The sequence below is a fragment of the Dreissena polymorpha genome, chromosome 1 (assembly GCF_020536995.1).
Source record: "Dreissena polymorpha isolate Duluth1 chromosome 1, UMN_Dpol_1.0, whole genome shotgun sequence".
NCBI classification, from domain to species: Eukaryota; Metazoa; Mollusca; class Bivalvia; order Myida; family Dreissenidae; genus Dreissena; species Dreissena polymorpha.
Window position 1 is genome coordinate 40,466,979 of NC_068355.1, and position 24,415 is coordinate 40,491,393.

The following is a 24,415-nucleotide window of genomic DNA, read 5'->3' on the forward strand; positions in this document are numbered from 1 at the left end:
AAGGAAAACTCTACTTTATCATTATGCTTGTACCTCAATATGCTATACATTGATAGCTGGACCTCCAAGGAAAAGTCTTTTTCATCATTATGCTTGTACCTCAATATGCTATACATTGATAGCTGGACCTCCAAGGAAAACTCTACTTCATCATTATGCTTGTACCTCAATATGCTATACATTGATAGCTGGACCTCCAAGGAAAACTCTACTTTATCATTATGCTTGTACCTCAATATGCTATACATTGATAGCTGGACCTCCAAGGAAAAGTCTACTTCATCATTATGCTTGTACCTCAATATGCTATACATTGATAGCTGGACCTCCAAGGAAAACTCTACTTTATCATTATGCTTGTACCTCAATATGCTATACATTGATAGCTGGACCTCCAAGGAAAACTCTACTTCATCATTATGCTTGTACCTCAATATGCTATACATTGATAGCTGGACCTCCAAGGAAAACTCTACTTCATCATTATGCTTGTACCTCAATATGCTATACATTGATAGCTGGACCTCCAATGAAAACTCTACTTTATCATTATGCTTGTACCTCAATATGCTATACATTGAGCTGGACCTCCAAGGAAAACTCTACTTCATCATTATGCTTGTACCTCAATATGCTATACATTGAGCTGGACCTCCAAGGAAAACTCTACTTTATCATTATGCTTGTACCTCAAAATGCTATACATTGAGCTGGACCTCCAAGGAAAACTCTACTTTATCATTATGCTTGTACCTCAATATGCTATACATTGATAGCTGGACCTCCAAGGAAAACTCTACTTTATCATTATGCTTGTACCTCAATATGCTATACATTGATAGCTGGACCTCCAAGGAAAACTCTACTTCATCATTATGCTTGTACCTCAATATGCTATACATTGATAGCTGGACCTCCAAGGAAAACTCTACTTCATCATTATGCTTGTACCTCAATATGCTATACATTGATAGCTGGACCTCCAAGGAAAACTTTACTTTATCATTATGCTTGTACCTCAATATGCTATACATTGATAGCTGGACCTCCAAGGAAAACTCTACTTTATCATTATGCTTGTACCTCAATATGCTATACATTGATAGCTGGACCTCCAAGGAAAACTCTACTTTATCATTATGCTTGTACCTCAATATGCTATACATTGATAGCTGGACCTCCAAGGAAAACTCTACTTTATCATTATGCTTGTACCTCAATATGCTATACATTGATAGCTGGACCTCCAAGGAAAACTCTACTTTATCATTATGCTTGTACCTCAATATGCTATACATTGATAGCTGGACCTCCAAGGAAAAGTCTACTTCATCATTATGCTTGTACCTCAATATGCTATACATTGATAGCTGGACCTCCAAGGAAAACTCTACTTCATCATTATGCTTGTACCTCAATATGCTATACATTGATAGCTGGACCTCCAAGGAAAACTCTACTTCATCATTATGCTTGTACCTCAATATGCTATACATTGATAGCTGGACCTCCAAGGAAAACTCTACTTCATCATTATGCTTGTACCTCAATATGCTATACATTGATAGCTGGACCTCCAAGGAAAACTCTACTTCATCATTATGCTTGTACCTCAATATGCTATACATTGATAACTTTACATGGTAGCAATGGTAAGAAATTTTAGTCTTTGATATTGGTAGATTAATTACATGTATTTCTTTTTCTACATTATGTGTGGTAGGCACACAGCTTGTATGACGAACTTGACTGTGAGAAATAAAAGAAATCGTTTTATATAATTAATATGTTGATAAAAAGAATGGCAGAAAGATTGACAGATTATCATCCATAAAAGTCTCAAAGTTGCTCAATGACCCTTGGGGAGCAGTGGTCTAATGGTAGGACGCTGGCGTAGGGATCGAGAGGTCCCAGGTTCAAATCCCGCCCTGACCGCTGTAATTTCCTTGAGCAAGAAATTTGTCCCACATCTGCTCCTTTCCACCCAGGTGTATAAATGGGTACCTGTGAGGGAAATAAGCCAATGTGCCGTGGCTGCCTGGTGCGCCATATGTAAACGGACGACTTAGATCCCAGTGATCAGGGGGTTGATTGTGAAGTCGGCTGAATATGTATATAGAAGCAGACTATAAACCACACCTTTAACCTTTAACCTTTAACCCTTTCAGTAAGCCTTTGTTGACATTCAATTACTGAAAGAATAAACTTCATTTCATTGTTTTTATGTTTTCAGCCTGGGAGACATTGGGTATTCCTGCAAAGCGGCGTGCCTTTGACAGCGTGGACCCGTTGTTTGACGACAGTGTACCGCCCAATAATAACAACTCCAAGGAGAAATTCTATGAGGTCTTCCGACCTGTGTTTGTCGAAAATGCACGGTATGTCGTGTGTTAAATTTTAGATGGGGTGTTCTGTTTCCTGTTTACCTAGGTTAAAGTCATACTGTTACTTTAAAGATAAAATATTTGCATAATTTGGAACTATGATCTGAAATGTTAAAATAACATGCCACAGTGGAAACATCATTTTCCTTATGGTTAAGTCCATACTTCTGGATTCAAATATATACATAATCAAGTTTGTTGGCATTGTTGCCTCATCATTTATCAATTACTGTTAATTTTAAATTGAAGACAGCATGGTGTGTCTAATGCCCATGTAATTAACTCATAGTTCACAGTGATACTTAGAGATCCAAGCTTAAATTTGGGAATCAAACTACTTGTCCAAAATACTTCATGGTTTCAAATTATTTTAAAAATAGAGCAGCTTTTAATTGTTTTGCATAAGAGCCTACTAAATCTCTTGCCAGATTGCTGTTAGTGGTGAAATGTGGGCTTCTTTGTAGCTACAGTATATAAAAAAATAATATGTAAAACCTTAAATAAATCGTTTAAAATGACATTAAGTGTTTATGGCATGCCATTAATTTACGTCTAGACATGTGTCCTGGGGTGTTTCACGTATCTTACTGTTCTAATATAAACCATTACATTCTGTTTTGTCTGTTTGGTATTGTTAAAATATGAGCCTTATTGTGGAAAAAAACTTATGTTAATGTACATGCGTAAATGTACATGCATGAGCCTGTTCAGTCCGTACAGGCTGATTAGGGACAATACTTTTCACTTGTATGGTATTTTCCTTTTATATCAAGTATCTTCTTAATGAAAGTCCAGTTTAGTTGGAAAGTCTTTTCCCTGGTTAGCCTATGCAGACTGCACAGGCTAATCTGAGACAACCCTTTACGCACATGCATTAAGCCCTGTTTTCCCAGAATGAGGCTCATATGAAAGATCATGCATTCTCTGTCATCTCTACAATAAAGGTGGTCTAACAAGAAGCGTGTCCCAGATATTGGGGACGAAAGCTCCAGCTTTGAGGAAGTTAACAGATTCTACACATTTTGGTGAGTCTTCATGCTCATTTAATGTAATTGTTTGTCTTTAAGTGTATATATGATTTTTTGTTAAGGTAATAAAATACTAACATTAATCATGTTTATTTCTGTTGGGAAGATGTTTTCTTTTTTGCTATTAATATCTTGTTGATTACCCATCTGGATGTTTTTCTATCAAAATAATAATCTGTTAAAAATTGTTTTAATATATTTATGCCAATTTCTTTTGTTTTCTCACATTGGTCAATAATTTTGCCATGTATATTAATGTAGGTCTCTACAATACACTATTTTTCGGCTCGGAAGTAATGATTCATATTTTAAATGATAATATTTTTTCCAACCTCAAAAAATAGTAGCTATCAAACATAATGTCTGATAACAACAACATACAACATTTTAACCTCTAGATGTCAATAGCATTGTTTATCAATTATTATTATATGTATTCTTATATATCTGCTTAATCCAGGGTCTTCAGGGTTGATTATTTTCCACTCATGATTTGTTTAATATTACAGGTATGACTTTGATTCCTGGCGTGAGTTCTCATACTTGGATGAAGAAGAGAAGGAAAAAGGAGAAAAGTGAGTCCCTGAAACAAATGATTGAGTATTTCAGACCAGCTTTTTATATTTTTCAGAATAATATGTTATAATGTCTTCTGTGAAATAAGAATCATTGTCAATTTGTGAAATTTTCTTGAACTGAAATTACAGTTATTTTTAGCGGAGAAAACCCAAGGTATTGTCATAGCCAGCTCGTCGTCTGTTGTCCGCCGGCGTCGTGCTTAAACTTTGACATTTTGCTCTAAAATCAAAGTGCTTCCACCTACAATTTTGAAACTTCATATATAGATGAACCTTGATGAGTTTTATACGCCACACCCATTTTTGGGCCATAAGGTCAAAAGTGCTGGGACACAATCCAGGTACTCACATTATGTAATCTTTAGCATGTTGAATGCACCCACAGGCACGGGAGGACCTCATAAACTGAGAAACATCTACACATGAATAAATTGTTGGACATTTAAATACATGTATGCTTTTTTTGTATAAATCTGCCAGTCATGATGTATCCATAATTAATTCCTTGTAAAAAAGTGTTTGTGTAAGTTACTTTGTCTTGTAAATTTAATTACCAAATGACTAAGTGTAACTGTTTATAACCTTTTGAGGGTAAATTGCCATATGGCTGTAAGTAATCATGTAAGTTACTATCGGTATATGACTGTAAATTACCATGTTGCTGTATATTATATTTCAACTGTAAATTCCATATTACTGTAAATAATATTTGGACTCTAAATAACCACGTATATTACCATATTACTATGAATTGTAGTGCAACTGTTTATTTTAAATATGCTTGCGACTGTATGTAACAATGTGTCTATAAATAACCATGTGACTCTTAAGTTACCATCTGACTGTACATAACAGTATGACTGACAATTACAGAGTGAATGTTCATTTCAATATGACTGTAAATTATCATGTAAGTTGCAACCACCTTATGACTTAAAACGACAATTTGGCTGTACATAACAATGTGACTGTAAATTACAATTTGACGGTAAAATGCAATGTGAATTTGAATTACCATATGAATTAAAACTCCAGGGTAGCATTTAATAGCCATGTTGCGATAAAAAGACATTTATCTGTGAATAATTGATTACCTTATGACTGTTAATTGCCATGTTACTATAAATTACTGTATGACTGCAGTCGAGATGAAAGGAGATGGATAGAGAAGCAGAACAAAGCAGCAAGACAGAAAAGGAAGAAGGAAGAAATGACAAGAATTAGACAGATAGTTGGTAAGTATGAGTGTAATAACCAGTCTTTATGGGAGCTGTCAATTCTCTGCTACCTCCATGGGTTATATCCATTGTTACAAATCAAAGGGTGTTTACTCTTATCTCCATGGGCGTGTGTATTCTTTTTGTCTTTCTCTCTGTCTGTCCGTAGACACAAACCTGTTCATAGGCTCTCTCCTACACGTAGTTTAACAGTAAAAGGTTCACATTCTAAATTGTTGCTAGTGTATGGAGTTGAAAAAAGCTTTACTATGACATGTATATTACACTCACAAGTCGATATAATATGCTAACACCACTTTTTATACCTGGATAATTATACTTAATCTTACACTAAGCACAATTATCCATGTATCAAAAGAGTGGCTATCATATTCAAATATTTTTCCTCAGACAATGCCTACGCCTGTGACCCCCGCATAGCCCGCTTCAAGGAGGAGGAGAAGGAGAAAAAGGCGTCACAGAAGCGGGCGAAGCAGGACGCTGCCAGACAGAAACAGGAGGAGGAGGATAGAGTGAGTCATATTGCTCAGTATCTTCATATTGCAGTTCCTTTGGTCATTGTTGGCTTAGGTACTACGTAAAAGCAACCTGGGTACTCTTAAGTATACTACAATATATCTCCGGTACTTAAAATACGCTTAAAGGCGCTGGCCTTTCCAAGTTTGTATGCCCCTGGATCGAATGATCGGGGTATATTGTTTTTGGCCTGTCTGTCTGCCATTCTGTCTGTCATTCTGTCTGTCATTCTGTCCCGTCTGTGTAATGGACCAGCATTCCCAAGGATAGTATATATCCTGCTCGTTGTTGCATATGCCAGTTGGTAGAGCACAGGACTATATATCAGATGATTGTGGGTTCAATGCCCAGTTTGACTTCATTACTGTGGGGAAAGGTCATGAAATTATCTCTACAGTCAATGATTTAAGTCAAGAATTGTCACATATTGATATAAGTACCTGCCCTGGGTAGTGGGAAACAACCTTTCTCGGGGAAATCTTGAGTGATTTGAGCGTAAATTGAGATATTTTGATAAAGGTAATACAAGATACTTTATGTAAAGACCTTGCTTGGCATGGCATCTGAGGTGGGTGTGGTCAAGGTCTTCATTACCGTAAACAGAAAAAACAATGTCCGCTGGTGCAATAAATATTAATTCAAACCTTTTGTGGGACATTATCACGGTCTAAATATCATTTAATGGTTTGTAACAATAAATGGAGTACAAATTGAGCTATTTGGTCGGATCTTTCATATAAAAAAAATGTATTCACTGTATATAAAATGAAACACTTAATAATACAGAAAAAAAGAGAAGTAGAAGAGGTTGAACGAAAGAAGAAACAAGAAGAAGAGGAAAAAGCTCGCCAAGTGGTAAGTATTAAAGAACTTAATGCTGTGTAAGTATTTAGAAATGATGATTGGATAAACATTCATTTGGCTATTAAGAGATGTTGTTAACTAAATCAAGTGGAGATAATTACATATCTAAATTTAGTTATAGATGATTATGGTATGTGCACTCATAACTCATGTAAAGTGCATTCATTTAGTTTAGTTATACCCCCATGACCAAGTTTGGTGAAGTTATACCCCCACAAACAAAGTTTAGGGGGGTATATAGGAGTGAACTTGTCGGTCGGTCTGTTGGTCCGTATTAAGTGTCTGCTCACTAATTCAAGTAGTTTTCATCTGAGCTTCACCAAACTTGGTCAGAAGTTGTATCTAGATGATGTCTAGGCCAAGTTCGAACATGGGTCATGGCAGGTAAAAAACTAGGTCACGGGGTCACGTAGTGCATTTTAAACATTGAGCATGGTGTCCGCTATCTAATTTAAGTACTTTTCATCCAATCTTCACCAAACTTGGTCAGAAGTTGTATCTAGATGATGTCTAGGTCAAGTTTGAATATGTCTCATGCCGGGTTAAAAACTAGGTCACAGGGTCACTTAGTGCGTTTTAAACATTGAGCATGGTGTCCACTCACTAATTCAAGTAGTTTTCATCTGAGCTTCACCAAACTTGGTCAGAAGTTTTATCTAGATGACGTCTAGGCCAAGTTTGAACATAGGTCATGGCAGGTCAAAAACTAGGTCACGGGGTCACTTAGTGCATTTTAAACATTGAGCATGGTGTCCACTCTCTAATTCAAGTACTTTTCATCCGATCTTCACCAAACTTGGTCAGAAGTTGTATCTAGATGATGTCTAGGTCAAGTTTGAATATGTCTCATGCCGGGTCAAAAACTAGGTCACGGGGTCACTTAGTGCGTTTGAAAAACATTGAGCATGTTGTCCGCTCTCTAATTCAAGTAGTTTTTAATCCAATATCTTCACCAAACTTGGTCAGAAGTTTTATCTAGATGATCTCTATGCCAAGTTTGATTATGGGCCATGCCGGTTCAAAAACTAGGTCATGGGGTCACTTTCTGTGTTTTTTAACATTCAGCATGGTGTCTGCTTCATCCGATCTTCACCAAACTTGGTCAGAAGTTTTATCTAGATGATCTTAAGGCCAAGTTCGAACAAGGGTCATGCCAGATCAAAAACTAGTTCAGGGGGTCACTTAGTACGTTTTACACATTGAGGATGGTGTCCGCTCTCTAATTCAAGTAGTTTTCATCCAATCTTCACCACACTTGGTCAGAAATTGTATCTAGATGATGTGTAGGTCAAGTTCGAACATGGGCCATGCTGGGTCAAAAACTAGGTCACAGGGTCACTTAAACATAGAGCATGGTGTCCGCTGTTTTTTGTGAAGACAACATGCAAAATATTCTGTGTCAATGCGGCATGTGGGGGTTTTCATCACGTCTGTGACAAAGCTTTAGTTTGAACTTATTGTCCCCTACCGGTGAAACCAGAGGGGACTTATGGTTTGCGCTCTGTCTGTCTGCTAGTCTGTCTGTCTGTCAGTCAGTCCGTCACACTTTTCTGGATCCTGCGATAACTTTTAAAGTTCTTAATATTTTTTTCATGAAACTTGATACATGGATAGATGGCAATATGGACATTATGCACGTCATTTCATTTTGATCCTACATCAAGAATTCTGGTTGCTATGGAAACAAATATATAAAAAAAATATAAAAAAACACAAAAATACTGACAATGGTGGAGTTTCACAGGTAGTGGACCATATTGCTTGGCAGTCTCTTGTTTAATATGCCCCCATGTAGATGGAGGACTTAAGCATTGTACTTGTCTGTTTGTAGCAGGACTCCATTTTAATTGTTTTACCTCTAGGAAATGTTTGTGAATGACTTATTAAACAACTACTATCAATTTCAGTTACTATAAGAACACTCTGAATTCGCCATTAATGCATTTTTGTGTGTAATATGTATTTTAATAGATCTATATACTGATATTAAGGTTGTTGTTTGGAATGGCTGTAGGTCTGAAGACAATTAAATTTCACCTTGATATTTAGAGAACATCTTCATCTTTGATTTGTTGACGGTATGCATGTAGGCTGGCTTATTGGTGGGTAAAAAGCCTATCAATTTTTAGATCACTGGGAAGAGGTTAACCATAGGTCACAGGGGCTTCCTACTTTAAAACAGTTCTCACACAATATTAAGAGAACACTTTAATCTAGGATCATATAAATAAGTATTCCAGTTAGTCCTTGGCGAATGAGGACCTTTATCAATTTTTAAATCAATGCGCACATACAAATAAAAAAAAATCTCATAATAATTGCACATATTAATAATTTGGCTGCAAATGGGGGCATACATGTTAAATATACTAGTATGTTGTTTAGTTTCACATTCATATTTTACATAGCATTTAATTGCATACAGATCCATCAAATATAGTTTTGCAATCTATGGCAAAAGTATACCAGTGACCATACATGCCATACGTCCCGGATTGTCCGGGACAGTCCTGGAAATGAAGAACTTGTCCCGCTGTCCCGGAAATTTGTCAAATGACCCGGAATTTACAAAATCCATATATACATGTACCTTATCTAAGGCTTAACTGCATCTCGAATCTGTGTATATCTGCAGCGTCTCCATGACAATGCCTACCCGAATAGGCAGACTACGCTACGTGTCAAACTCGATCAATTAACAGGGGTCCTGTTAACATATCGATTGTCTCACGTTCGCGGTCAAACCAAAAAGGCGGCATTGTTAAATGTGGTTGTTAATTGTCTTTAATCTACTACGTCATTATATCCCGCTGCGTCAGGGCAAACGATAGTTGTTCAAACATCTGAAGTCCAACATCGCTGAGTAAAAAGTTAAAAGCAGTTTATGTTCGCACGTTTAACCTACAAAGAAGTTGAGTAAAAAAGTAAGCATATAAAAACGCCATCCTCACTAGGTTTATTATTGTCTTGTTCTAAACCCCCAGTAAACATAACGTTAAAAATAATAAGTGAATTTGAATTGCGTTCGCCATGTCAAAACGCCCAGCAGATTCGTCCACTTGTCCCAGCAGCAAAAAAGTGAAACACGTATGTAAGTTTCAAGACAAGTGGACGACTGAGTTTGATTGCTTATCCAGAAGCAAAAAGGGTAGCGAATTTGTGTTTTGCAAAACACGTGGCTTGTATCTAGTAACGGAAGTAGTAATGTTTAATTTGACGTTAATAGATCAAGTGTATTTCGGATAGGCTTTCGAACTTTTGCAATTTACGATGCGAAACAAAAAAAAAACGTACCAAAAATGCATATGTGTATAAATATCGCTTCATTTTATACATGTCCCGGAAAATCTGCAAAAGTCCCGGACAATTTAACTCAATGTTCCGGAATTGGTCTAAAAAATTATGGCATGTATGCCAGTGACTCTTGATCATTGCTGCACTATTTCCCAGCTACTCCTGATCATTGCTTCAATGTTTATCAGTAAACCATTATGATTACATGTACTGCAATATTTACAATGTACCAGTACCTCATGATAATTGTTTCAATTTTTACCAGTAAATCATTATAATTGCTGAAATATTCAACAGTAACTCATGATAATTGCTGCACTATTTAAAAGTAACTCATGATCATTGCTGCAATATTTATCAGGAATTCATGATCGTTGCTACGTTATTTACAAGTAACTCATGATTATTGTTGCAATATTTACAAGGAACTCATGATCATTGCTGCAATATTTACCAGTAACTCATGATTATTGTTGCAATATTTACCAGGAACTCATGATCGTTGCTGCGATATTTACCAGTAACTCATGATAGTTGCTGCAATATTTATCAGGTACTCATGATCGTTGCTGCGATATTTACCAGTAACTCATGATTATTGTTGCAATATTTATCAGCTACTCATGATCATGGCTGCAATATTTACCAGTAACTCATGATTACTGCTGCAATATTTATCAGGAACTCATGATTGTTGCTGCGATATTTACCAGTAACTCATGATTATTGTTGCAATATTTACCAGGAACTCATGATCATTGCTGCAATATTTACCAGTAACTCATGATTATTGTTGCAATATTTACCAGGAACTCATGATCGTTGCTGCGATATTTACCAGTAACTCATGATTATTGTTGCAATATTTACCAGGAACTCATGATCGTTGCTGCAATATTTACCAGTAACTCATGATTATTGTTGCAATATTTACCAGGAACTCATGATCATTGCTGCAATATTTACCAGTAACTCATGATTATTGTTGCAATATATACCAGGAACTCATGATTATTGCTGTGATATTAACCTGTAACTCATGATAGTTGCTGCAATATTTACTAGTAACTTATGTACTGCAATATTTACCAGCTACTCATGATCGTTGCTGGGGTATTTACCAGTAACTTATGATGATTGTTGCAATATTTACCAGTAACTCATGATTATTGCTTCAATATTTACCAGCTACTCATGATCATTGCCTCAGTATTTACCAGTAACTCATGATAATTGCTGCAATACTAGTTTTTACCAGTAACTCATGATTATTGCCCCAATATTTTTAACAGTAATTCATGATCCTTGCTGCGATATTTACCAGTGACTCATGATTATTACTGCAATATTAACCAGTAACTCATGATTATTACTGCAAAATTTACCAGTAACTCATGATAGTTGCTGCAATATTTACCAGTGACTCATGATTATTACTGCAATATTTACCAGTAACTCATGATAGTTGCTGCAATATTTATTAGTAACTCCTGATGGTTGCTGTGATATTTACCAGTAACTCATGATACTTGCTGCAGTATTTACCATTAATACTTATGTTACTATATATAGTAACAAAATTGACCCTAATGCATGTGATTATCAGTCAAAGCAAGGTGATTATCATGTTTGGCCCACCGGGCCAAATATTGATAATCCATTATCGACCCCGGTGACGTCACGACCAACGCGTTAGTAATAACAAAATGAGGTCCACACTCAGTCTGAGCCAACAGTGATCAATACAACTAACCACAACTCAACGAAAGAATCGAAAATAATGTTAACGCCACATAGCACACAGTTTGGATTATACAAATATCGATTGAAACTGAAACTCTTCTGTACATTAGATATATGCCTCTATTTGAACTTTTAAAGGTTTTCATTAAAGTGATGAACAGCAAAATTTATAGTTTAAGAAACACTTACCTTGACAACTTAAATCCAATGTTTAAAATAAAATAACAACGATGTGCTATTTCGTCCTTTTTTGTTATTCCACCTGTTATTTTAGATTTATTTAAAATCACACTTTTTAAAATATTGTATCAAATGCTAACCACTTCCACCAAAAACACGATTTACGAAATTGAATGACTTGTCGGAGCGATTACACAACATTGATTCCTAATAATGCATGACAAACGCACAATCCGAAATAAGTTTTCTGTTCGTTCGATGCTTAAAAATATTTAACTTTAAAATATAAATCCTCCATGACAGAATTTTTGTCCCTAAAATCCAGAGTGTTTAGCTAAAAATGTGTTTCGTCACAGAAATTACGTCACATTAGATACTTCATAAATTGCGTGATCAATTGAATGATAACTAAAGTACGGAAAGCTGGTTCTGTAATAAATAGTACAGTTAATGGGGATTAAGTATTAAAGATGTTAATACCATCATTGCTTGAGGGCCAGAAGTGATAATCGGCCCTGGAGTAAATAATTGCCCTCAGGCCTCGGGGCGATTATTCACTCTGCGGGCCGATTATCACTTCTGGCCCTCAAGCAACGAGGTATTAACCTCTAAGTAACTCATGATTATAACTGCAATATTTACCAGCTATTCATGATCGTTGCTGCGGAATTTTCCAGTAACTCATGATAATTGCTGCAATATTTACAGTAACTCATGATTGTTGCTGCAATATTTACCAGTGACTCACGATTATTACTACAATATTTACCAGTAACTCATGATTGTTGCTGCAATATTTTCCAGTGACTCATGATTATTTCTGCAATATTTACCAGTAACTCATGATTATTACTGCAATATTTAGCAGTAAATCATGATATTTGCTGCAATATTTACCAGTGACGGATGATAGTTTCTGCCATTTTTACCGGTAAATCATGATCGTTGCTGCAATATTTACCAGTAACTCATGATTATTGCTGAAATATTTACCAGTATCTCATGATAGTTGCTGCCATTTTTGCCGGTAAATCATGATCATTTCTGCAACATTTAACAGTAACTCATGATTATTACTGAAATATTTATTACAAGTAATATATAATCATTTGCTGCAACACACAGGCTGCTGCTGCTAAAAAGGAGAAGGAAGCTCTGAAGAACAAGTTGAAAAAGGAAAGGAAAACTCTCAGAACAACTGTGAAGGTACGCCCAGATCTGGTTATGGTAGATGCCCAGGCCTAAGCTCAGTCAAATGTGTAAAATAAAAGCAAAGTTTATTGATTGTTGACCTAAGTGCATGTAATGTTTAACATAATGTTATTTTGTCATTATCATTGTTTATCAGCTATCATACAACTCTTTTTCATTCTGATCTCTGGCTTAAATATTGGGCTTAACGTTTTCCCAATCAATATTTCAACAAAATTAAACAAAAATTATTTAGAATTTGCATCTTATCATTCCTAAAATCATGGATTTTATGTAGTTACTTATCCTATAGGTTCTGTACATGCCTGTGGAGAGATTTGAGTAGGTATTTTGTTTTTTATCAAGGGCTGACAGCACATAATCCATTTGAAACCAGAGCTGCTGCACCTTGACATGCATTTGTTGCAAACAAAGTAGTTTTAGTGAAATAAACTTTATTTACTTTCATAGGAATTGACATGCTTTAAGTTATTTTTTAGCTCACCTGTCACGTAGTGACATGGTGAGCTTATGTGACCGTGTGATGTCCGGCGTCCGTATGTGCGTGCGTCCGTCAACAATTTGTTTGTGTAGACAGTAGAGGTCACAGTTTTCATCCAATCTTTATGAAATTTGGTCAGAATGTTTATCTTGATGAAATCTGGATTGGGATTGTATTCGGGTCATCTGGGGTCAAAAACTAGGTCACTAGGTCAAAAAGTAGGTCACAAAATAGGTCAAATAATAGAAAACCTTGTGTAGACAATAGAGGTCGCAGTTTTCATCCAATCTTTATGAAATTTGGTCAGAATGTATATCTTGATAAAGTCTGGGTTGGGATTGTATTTGGGTCATCTGGGGTCAAAAGCTTGGTCAAAAACTAGGTCAAATAATAGTAAAACCTTGTGTAGACAGTAGAGGTCACAGTTTTCATCCAATGTTTATGAAATTTGGTCAGAATGTTTATCTTGATGAAATCTGGGTTGGGATTCATTTGGGTCATCTGGGGTCAAAAACTAGGTCACTAGGTCAAAAACTAGGTCAAATAATAGAAAAACCTTGTGTAGACAGTAGACATTTATTCGTTTCAGGTCGCCATATTGTACATTTCATAAACAAAGATAATTTTTGAGCTTCTGTTTTTACACTACAAAGTTAATTAAAGCAGAGAGGGAACATCAAGACCAGAGCTGATCCATATCCCAACACTACCGCTACAGATACCTTGCCCGTCCATGATTTCTTTTGTTTTCTTTTTCGTAAACTCTAAATAGCACTATTTCGGACGTCATTTGGTATTCAGAATTTATTTTTGGTTTTTACATTACAACATTTAAATACTACCAAATGACTTAATTTACCATTATTATTTATTTATATAAACTTTATTGGGTTGTTTACCGGTGCGGTGCTTGTAATTTATGCTTTACTGTCAGGCTATGGAAAACTATAATTAACGGTGACTAGTAATAATTTATCGGTATTGGTTGACTTTCTTAGGACTACGACTGTAGCAGTCATTATTTCTTAGGACTACGACTGTAGCAGTCATTATTTCTTTATTCCCAGTCAAATTATTTTTTTTTCAATACCTTCAATTCCTTCAAATGTCTTCTTACAATAAAGTATCCAAGGGGCAGAGCAAAAACCTGACCCCTTTACTAGGGGAGGCGCTTTTAGGGTTGGATTCTCATCACCTTACCCACAACACCATGCCCTTTAGGTGCCTCCTCCAGTCAGAAGTGTAGGCTCCATTATGTCCTTTTCTATCTTCCAACTGGCCTCGTGTTTTGCTAGGGAACTTCCCAGATTCGTTGAGCGGACTGTGCCCCTTGCGTCTTGCTGCGTCTCACTTCAGCTCAAGTCTGCTCAGGCGCCTGCTACCCTTCTCTCTAGGGGGCTTACCACCTTGGCAGTGTCGCAGTCCGGGCCTTATCTCCCTCAAACATGAGGTCAGTTTCAGGTCTTTTAGCAGGGATCCCGGAAAGCCAGGAACTAACGGAACTTCAAAGATGTCTTGTATTTAGCCCTGCGATTCCCCTTTCTGAACTTTCTATTACCAACTTGGAAAGGGTCGATCCCTATCGCCCCGCGCCGCCTGGCTTTCTGAGACTGGTTAAAATATCTTTCCTTACCTCTATACCAGTCCCTAACAAAATTCTTGTCAAGGGCACTAATATTGCCCTTGACATTCGTCCCTGCTCGGTCCAACCTGCCCAGTGTTTTAACTGCCAGGGTTTCGACCACATAGCCAGCAGGGGCAAATGTTCTAGCATTACTACCTGTTGCCGCTGCGCCGGATCTACTTGCCAGAGAAGGTGCACCAGCAAAACACGTTGGTGCACCAACTGTGGCGGCCCACACTTCGCATCCTACCAGGGGTGCCCCTCCTATAAGAAGGCTGTTACTTAAGCCACTTTTGCCCATTTTTATGGGGTCACCTGGTCCGAGGGGGAGAGCAGGCTATTTGCACCTGACACTGTGAGCCACAGCGTTGGCGCCCGTAACACGACCAACACAACCGGTCCCACGTCATCACCCAAACATGCCTCACACCCCAAACCGAGAGGTCATGTCCTATAGTTGAGGGGTTAGTGGGTAAGAGTACCCCCCCCCCTCAATCTATTAATAGGGACCCCCCCCCCCAGGTTACTTTTGTGGAACCGGTATCCAATCACACACCTGATTTACACACCACCACCCCTGTATCGCCTATACAGGGGGATTCACCCACTCAGAGACGCCCTCCTGTGGCTACCAGGGGGTCCACCACGTTGACCGACGGTGCTAGCGACACCACCTGTAGTGGCCCTACACTGTCGGACGACTCCATGTTTGATGTGACGGGGAGAGACTCTGTGGTGTCGGTGCACTCCAGTATATTGGAGAATCTCACTATCTCTGGTGTCTGCAAAATAGAGGAGGAGCCCCGAGTTAGTGTCCTTCCGAACTGTCCCAGAATGGTCGACTCCCAGACATCCCAAATGAGCTCCCCTGCCGACATCACCAGCAGACGTAACTCGTTTGCTGGGGATTCATTCATCAAAATCAAGGATCCGCCAGCAACAGGTCCCACATATAGGAAAATATATCTCAGCGAGCTGGCGGATCTGGTTGCTGAGATACTAAAGGACCAGAAAAGGCCCACCGGGAGTCGTGTTATATCCTACATTTATAACAAAATTGATTCTCGGTTCAAAAATTGCAGAGAATCACTAACAAAGGTCATCCCCCCTGATACATGTAAATCTCTAACTAATAAAAACCATTCTGGAACTGGAGATCCTCCAATAATAGCAGATCCAGGATGCCCCCCCCTGGCCGGCGGTCCCCACTCCGTAAACAAGAAACCTGTTCGGCTTGCCAGGACCCATGCGAAACTCAAAGGGACCTGTGCTTGCCATAAACTAGGAGTTAAATCTCCACATCATAAAATTAATCAGTTTAAACGCAAGTTAATTTCACACCACTATGGACAGTAATCTGCAAATCATTTCTTTCAATGTTGGTGGTCTCACCGTCAACAAACTTACAGAGTTAAAGTATTTTATTGATAATAACCCTAATACTCATATCCTATGCTTACAGGAAACCAAATTTTCCAATAGTACAGTAAAACATATACCTGGGTACAACAGTGAATGAAAAAAAATTGGTATTTTAAACCATAATATTGCTGGTGGCCTTGCCATATATATTAAAAACTCAATTATTTATGAGCACCTGAGAGTGAACAACCAATTTAAATCTGATGGTAGCACTGCTATTGAGGCATAAGCAATTAAATTGGTTATTGACAAGAACAGGCCTCTTATCCTGGTCGATTTATATTCAAGAGGATGTGATCTTGAAACTCTGAACGGCCTCTTTAAGGAATTAAGGACCATTAAAGGACCCTTTGATGTAATATTCACAGGCGACTTTAATGCACATCACCCTGCTTGGGGTTGCATCAATTCAGATGCAGAACGTCGGGCGGTAATAGAATGGTTGGACGAGCAAGATCTTATACTGCTCAATGACGGTTCTCCGACCAGATTTAACCCCACTGGATTAAACTCCCACATTGACCTTACTGCTGTTAATGCCAGGATAGCAAGTGCGTCTGCATGGGCAACCGTTAATGATACCATGGGATCTGATCAACTCCCACAACATGTTACCCTGCTCAACTATATTGCACAGGTAACTGAGGCCAAAAAGTTTTTATTGGAAAAAGCTTATTGGGCTCAGTTTAGGGACCTCTGCTCAGATCTCTCCCTTGCAGATGTTCACTCTCAGGACTCTTATCTGTTTTGTAACATCTTAACTAGTAAGATACTGTCCATAGCGGAATGTAGCATACCGGTCTCCTCCTGCAAGGTGAAGGCCAGAAATAGGGTCCCGTGTTGAAATGAGGCGTGCTCCAAGGCAGTACAGGCCCGTAAAAAAGCTTTAAAAGTTCTTTAAAAAAAAACACGCTGAGCATAATCTTCTTAATTATAGGTCCCTTGAAAATCAGGCAAAGTGGGTTATTTTGGACTCAAAAACTCAAAATTGGAAAGATTTCTGTGATTCAGCAATTATTAATAAGAAAAATACTAGGAATTTTTGGCAAAAAAATTCACAGAATTAAAGGAAAATCATTCACCCCTGTACCGCTACTTTAATATAAATACCCCAAGGGAAAAGGCTCAATTTTTGGTACGACACTTCCAATCTGTCTCCAGTGACTCAAACCTTCCCGTTGAAACTTTGAATTATCAAAAGCGGTTTGAGACTTAGCCACGGGGCCTGACAAAATAGCATATTTAATGTTTAAAAATATGCCAGCCATAACTCTCAAAATTTGGCTTAACCTATTCAATCAGGTGTATAGGACAGGCACGGTACCACCCGAGTGGAAGCAGGCCACAGTGATTCCAATTCCTAAACCCGGTAAAGAAAACAATAATCCAAACTCATATCGTCAAATAAGTTTAACATCACACGCAGGTAAATTATTAGAAATAATGGTCAAAAATAGATTAGAACACTTATTGGAATCTAATAACATACTAAACCCCTTCCAGTCTGGCTTTAGGAAGGGGCGATCCACTCTAGATCAGCTAGCTAGATTACAACATGACATTCTTTCTGCAAAAAATCAAGGGCAATCAGTATTAGCAATTTTTTTGGACCTTCAGGCCGCCTTTGATTCAACATGGACCTTTGGCATATTAAAAAAGCTAGCTGACTATGGAATCACTGGATACTGTTTCCTCTACCTCAGAGCTTTCCTAGAGGGCCGTAAAATCTAGGTCAGGGTCGATGGGGAGTTATCAGAGGTAGCCATAACTGACCGCGGAACCCCCCAGGGGTCCGTATTATCCCCGACTCTGTTCTCCCTCATCGTCTACCTGATGCCGTAAAAGACTCAGGAATGGTTCTCACAGTTTGCCGATGACTCAGGCACTTGGTTAAAGGGGTCTAACATGTTACGCCTGCAAAAGAGGGCTCAAGCAGGCTTAGACTCCATATGGAAATGAGCAATTGAATGGGGATTCAAAATTTCTCCAACCAAAACAGTAAGAGTACTATTTGGCGACCAATTTCAGCACTCTTTGGACTTAAATTTAGGCGGCACCAAAATTATCTTTGAAAAAGTGGTGAAATTTCTAGGTATGTACCTAGATAAACAGTTAACTTTTACTCACCACTTCAAATAATAGGCAGAAAGGTGCGAAAGGGACCTAAATTTAATGAGAATGTTAAGAGGCACAGGTTTAGAATCAGATAAAAATAGCCTCTTAACTCTCTACAAGTCTCTTATACGTCCAAAGCTAAATCATGGAGCCCAGATCTATGCATGTGCAAAGCCAAACGCCCTAAAAATGGTTGATTCAACACAAGGCCCTTAGGATAGTTCTGAGAGCCCTTAACTGTACACCAGGTGCACTGCTTGAAGAAGAGGCCGGTATGCTACCTCTTGACTTGCGCAGAAAACAACAGTCCCTTAACTTCTGGGCAAGGGCTAAGTCTCGGCATGGTTCAAACCCCGTTAACAAACTTGTCGGGATTGGCACCTTCATCATGGGGAAAATACTTAAGCGTAAGCATGTCGCCCTACCATTTGGTGCAAGTATTAGGACCCTTGAAGAAGATGCCGGCCTCGACAAGGTACCTGTAGCAGACCTGAGGCCCTTTAAGGCCCCCCCCCCCCCTGGACGCTTGGACCCATTGATGTTGACCTATCACTCTCTACTAAAATAACGAAAACTGACTTGCCACAACTCATCAAGTCAGAAGCTCTCTCCCTTATAGATAATATGTATGCTGAGCATCTAAAAATCTACACTGACGGCTCCAAATACCCTAACTCTGGTTTGGTAGCCAACTCTTTTGTAATTCCTTCAAAAAATATTACTGAAACGCACAGGCTCAGCAACAATCTCTCTATTTTTACAGCAGAACTTTTGGCAATTAAATACTCTTTGTGCCGGATATTGGTCAATAAACCTACTAAAACTGCTATTTTATCAGACTCAATGTCATCTCTTGAGTCTATAAAAAAACAAAAATAGCAGATCTAGGCCTGATATTTTAGCTAGCATTTTGGAACTTCATCAACAGTGCCTAGATAAATCTTTAAAGGTCACATGAGTATGGTGTCCAGCACATGTTAACATCAGTGGGAATGAGCTGGCCTACAGGAAGGCTAAGGAGGGCCTCTTGAGAGGGGCCGTAGATGCTGGGGTACCCCTGGCACCTGCTGAGAAATACTCCCTTGCAAAACAATTTGTGCGGGCCAGTGGAATCTCCGGACCGACAATTTGACTACCCGTTGACATACTTTCACCAGACTCGCGAAAACCCTCAGGCCGCCTGACAGATACTCAGCAAGCATTGTGCTTGACAGAGCCATCACGCGCCTGAGGATGGGAACCACCCTTTTACCCGGTGGCGCGGGAAAGTTTGTCCTCGGTGTAGACCCTGCATGTCCCAGGTGTCAAGAACCCCTCACTGCGCCCCACATGCTGCTAATCTGTCAAAACCATAAGGCGCAGAGGGACCACCTCGAAGCTGCATTGCACTCCCATGGGCTAGTTTTAAACCTTTCCAACGTGCTAGACCCCAAGGGAGCAGCTAGGGACCCGGTCTTCTCTGCCCTCGCCAAATACCATCTAGACTGTCAAATAACTGACAAGATCTAGGTCATTGGGGGAGGGAGAGCAGCCAACACCCACCCAATTACTCAGTCATGTGACTGACTTGTTTTAAACAGTGTAATCTTTACACAAATCTGACATAGTTATTGCAATTGTGTTGGATTTGTGTCACTTTGACACAACTTTGTTTTAGTTTTTAATGGGATTATTGTTCCACCCTGCCCTTTCTAAATCAGGCCAATGGTATTGACCTGGTATTCTTTATTTTAAAATATTTTTTATGAGAGTATGACGTTAGTCCACCGTTTACATTCTTCAGATTCTTAATATACTGTGAAACCATTATTATTCGTCAGACATTAATTTTCATCTTTTTCGTCCTTCAACCGATGGACGAATTCAAGATCCTAACGAACAATCATGTCCCATATTTGAAACAAATAAGACTGAATTACCGTAGGCATGAGGAATTTAAATCCAGCGTAATCCACGCATATACACAGGGCTCGAAATTAACACTCGCAAAATGCGAGTAAAAAAAGATTGCAAGGTAAGTTATAAGCCTTTCGTATTTTTTGCAAGTAAAGAAATAGTGAAAAAAAAAACGAGTTATATTGCTAAATGCGTTCGACGGCATGAACGCTAAACCGTAGGTCAATTTTTTGAACGTCCCAATACCCATATGCGGAAGCGCGCACCTTGTTTGTAGACTGGTATACACTGCAACTCCAATATATTGCGGTTGAAGGGATCCAAAGATCGCGACCGTGATATATCCGGTGCGCGATATAAATTGTCAAGTTATTCATCATGTATATGCATGCATTAGCATAGTTTGGCAATCTCAAAACACACTATTTACTTACCATATTGATGTGTGTGTTACATCCATATGTTATTCATTGGTATAACACAAATCATTATTCCATGTAAGTATTTTGAAATGCATATAATTAAATTTGTAATCCGAAACACCATTGTCAAATATTATTGTTCAAGAAAGCATGCACAAATTAGACCCATTTACAAAATGACCTCATTCACCTTATGGCAAGCATGAACGTTTGACATGATTCACCTCTCAATTAAAAGCAAATAATTTACACTGTATTTAAAGCGCAAAGATTGCTGAGATAGGTCAGTATTGACTTGTGACAATTACAGTTATAATTGTACACACCTTCATGTGTTTACTTGTGCATTTCGGCAGTTCAAAGCAAATTCAATAGAGAATGGTTAACACCCAAAATGACCTGTGATGTTTGACAAGTTGGATTATTGTTTATCGCAGTACACAGGTGCTAGAGTGGTGTACAATGAGAGCAAACAATCTGGTTAAAACTGGATTATGAATGTCCGATTAAACAGAAATTAAGGTGGGTGAAAAAAGGGTATAATACAACTTTGAAACGGATTTTATCTCATCAAATTCTCAGATTTTAAAGCATGTTATTTAGAGATTATGCTCATCAGATTTTTGGGAGCCATAGCCTATTCGCGATATATTGGACAACGCGATATAACGGACCGTGATATATTGGAGTTGCAGTGTACTTATAGTGCAGATACCCGGATAGTATTGATACAAAGAACATGAAACTGTAGACTATTCACACTCAAGTTAAATCCGGTTTTGACACAAAGGGGTGTACATTATACAGTGTACTGACAACTGACATTACCTGTAAAACGCGAATGCAATAAGGCAGTATGGAATGCATCGACTTTGTTTAGGTATAATAGTGTTGATTAGCGCTAATTGTTAACAACTTTATTACCCATCATGTGTATTGTGTTTTACAGGGGTGTTGCAGATTATACAGCCAACAAGCGGCGAATCCGGATTAAAGACAATACTATTAAAAATATAAGGGACAGTTACTATCACCTGAAATAACAGACTTGTTAATTGGCATATGCCAAACAAGGCCCACCTCCTGCAAGTGACTACCAAGTGTCACCCCTCATTCCCCAGCACGAATTTTTCGCAACCGCGTATTACATGTATTACAAACATTACAAACAAATTGGACGCTTTTTTTTTCAAAACCAGAAATGGACAAATTTAAGTGCTGACGAAATAGTCATTTTTTAAAAAAGGACAATATTTCGTGCTGACGAAAATAAATGGTTTCACAGTATTCATATTTTATAGCAGTTTTTATTTAATAAGAAAGGACGAGGCTGTACAGTAACCCGGGTATGTTGGCTGCATTGCACCCCCTCCTTTCCCCTCTGACAGCCCCCCCCTTCTCCTTCAAATTCGAAGAACCATGTCAGACAGGAGTGCACCGTGCAGGGTCACACACCTTGCAAATCCATTTTAGCCCTTTCAAGGGTATTACCAACTCTGTGGTAGTATAATTAATTTTAAACTAGCCATATATAGGGTTATATTATATAATGTACACATGTACATTTATTTGTTAGTTTGATTTCCTAACTTCCATTGAAATTGTTTCTTTGCTTATATAGCAAAAGAGGTACTTTTGTACCATTTTTATCCTGTTCATCCCCTATATATAATAATATATAATGTACACATGTACATTTATTTGTTTGTTTGATTTCTTTACTTCCATTGAAATTGTTTCTTTGCTTATATAGCAAAAGAGGTACTTTTGTACCATTTTTACCCTGTTTATCCCCTATATATTTAGTATTATAGGTTGGATCATAAGGGCATCTTGTGGGTTTTCTCTGCATTTTAATGTGACTTGGCACTCCTTTGACCAATTCCTTTTACAGAATAACTTCAGTATTACAATATCATATTTTTTTAATTTTATAGCTATGTTTCTCCATTTATAATTTCTATTTACCAGGCTCTCCCTCTGGTTTAGGGGACACAACCTTAATACAACCTTCATACAACTTCTCCACCACAATTACCTCCCATGTATTCATTTATTCATTTGTACCCATGCTGGCTCATACCGTCCACACCAGCCTACACTTCCAATACTACCCTTCTTTTAAACCCCCAGGGTGCCATCATGTATTTTACTTGTTAATAAATGCTTGCAGTTTTTTTCATATTGTACATACTTGTTATCTTAGTTTTATAGAAACCTCTTTGCTTTGTTTAATTTTTAACTGTAAATTCCATTGTTTTACCTCATGATTCTGAAGTGGCCCTATAAAGATAACCGTTTTTGGCGACAAGTAAGTAATTAATTGTAATAAATTAATATTACTATTGACTTTCTTTTAAATATTGTCTTAACGCCACTCTGGGGGACATTTCTTCTTCATAGCCCAATACTCTTTAAGTTTCATACAGACAGGGTCTTATGTTGGAGCATTACGGCTATATTCTGCAAGTGTTCAACAATGTGCCACATATACTAATTCACACTAGTTACAATACAAAATATATATAAACTAAAACTAAATTACAATTACCAATTACATTTTTTTTCTGTCATATTTATATATAATTGCATGTTTACATGCAAATCCGCCTTCTCTTATCAGAGCTATTAAATCAGGCTCTTCTTTCCCTATTATTTAATGTTCCTAAATCCTTATATCTTCCCATCACTAAGAGTTCTTTGTTAAGCATATAACTCCAACAACAACTTCCCATCCATCCATAGATTTACTACATAGTGGCAATGTTAAACCACTTTGTGATTTGTAAAATTTTAATTATTAATAATTATTTTCTATTTCATACATATTACACATCCATGTAATCCTTTCTTTCAAAGAAACATAGAATTAAAGAATAATGATGTAAATTATAACAATTAAATCACAGATCACAAAGTTTAAAAGACTCCAACAATCCCATTGCAGTATATCTGAACAATGGGTCTAGTAAAGATGTGTGTTTTCACCATCCTTACATATTAAAATTGGGCTATTCTCTCATTTTCTCTTTAATTTTAAAGCATAAAACAGCAATATCATAATAATAATATTAATAATAATAACAATAAATCAACATTAACATAGTTTTATTAATGAATGTAATTATTCCTTCTTGTTTCATACATTTCCTAATGAAATTCTGCTTTGATACATTTTGAAAGTGCAAAAGAGCAGACGCAAACATTATGATTGGTTATCTCTGTCACGTCCGTGCAAGAGCAGACGCCATGTCAAGGTCGTTCTTTGTGTGAAATTTTCATCGCAAAACGGATTGACCTTCTTGCGTTTGGACGTGACAGAGATAACCAATCAGGGCCATGCTTTTAAATACTGTCAACCAATGAAAACAACGCTTTCTAACAGCTTTAGGCAAGACATTGCTTATTAATTTTATTG

General features: G+C 37.7%; 2 protein-coding genes across 17 annotated transcripts in view; one reads left to right on the top strand and one right to left on the bottom strand.

Moving 5' to 3' along the window:
• LOC127877921 (uncharacterized) overlaps positions 1–24,415 on the bottom strand; it is a 219,059-nt gene that overhangs the window by 52,099 nt on the left and 142,545 nt on the right.
• The window catches only part of LOC127877682 (dnaJ homolog subfamily C member 2-like), a 242,849-nt gene that overhangs the window by 15,066 nt on the left and 203,368 nt on the right, over positions 1–24,415 (top strand). For 7 of the 16 annotated variants that reach the window (XM_052423908.1, XM_052423898.1, XM_052423850.1 and 4 more), the window contains exons 5-11: positions 2,234–2,378; positions 3,329–3,409; positions 3,922–3,987; positions 5,134–5,225; positions 5,619–5,740; positions 6,531–6,599; positions 12,951–13,031. The exons of 3 other annotated variants lie outside the window; for them this stretch is intronic. In XM_052423908.1, coding sequence (XP_052279868.1) covers positions 2,234–2,378; positions 3,329–3,409; positions 3,922–3,987; positions 5,134–5,225; positions 5,619–5,740; positions 6,531–6,599; positions 12,951–13,031 — 656 coding nt within the window. The remainder of the gene's footprint in view (positions 1–2,233; positions 2,379–3,328; positions 3,410–3,921; positions 3,988–5,133; positions 5,226–5,618; positions 5,741–6,530; positions 6,600–12,950; positions 13,032–24,415) is intronic. 6 more of the 16 variants (XM_052423829.1, XM_052423857.1, XM_052423867.1 and 3 more) reach the window with 6 other exon arrangements.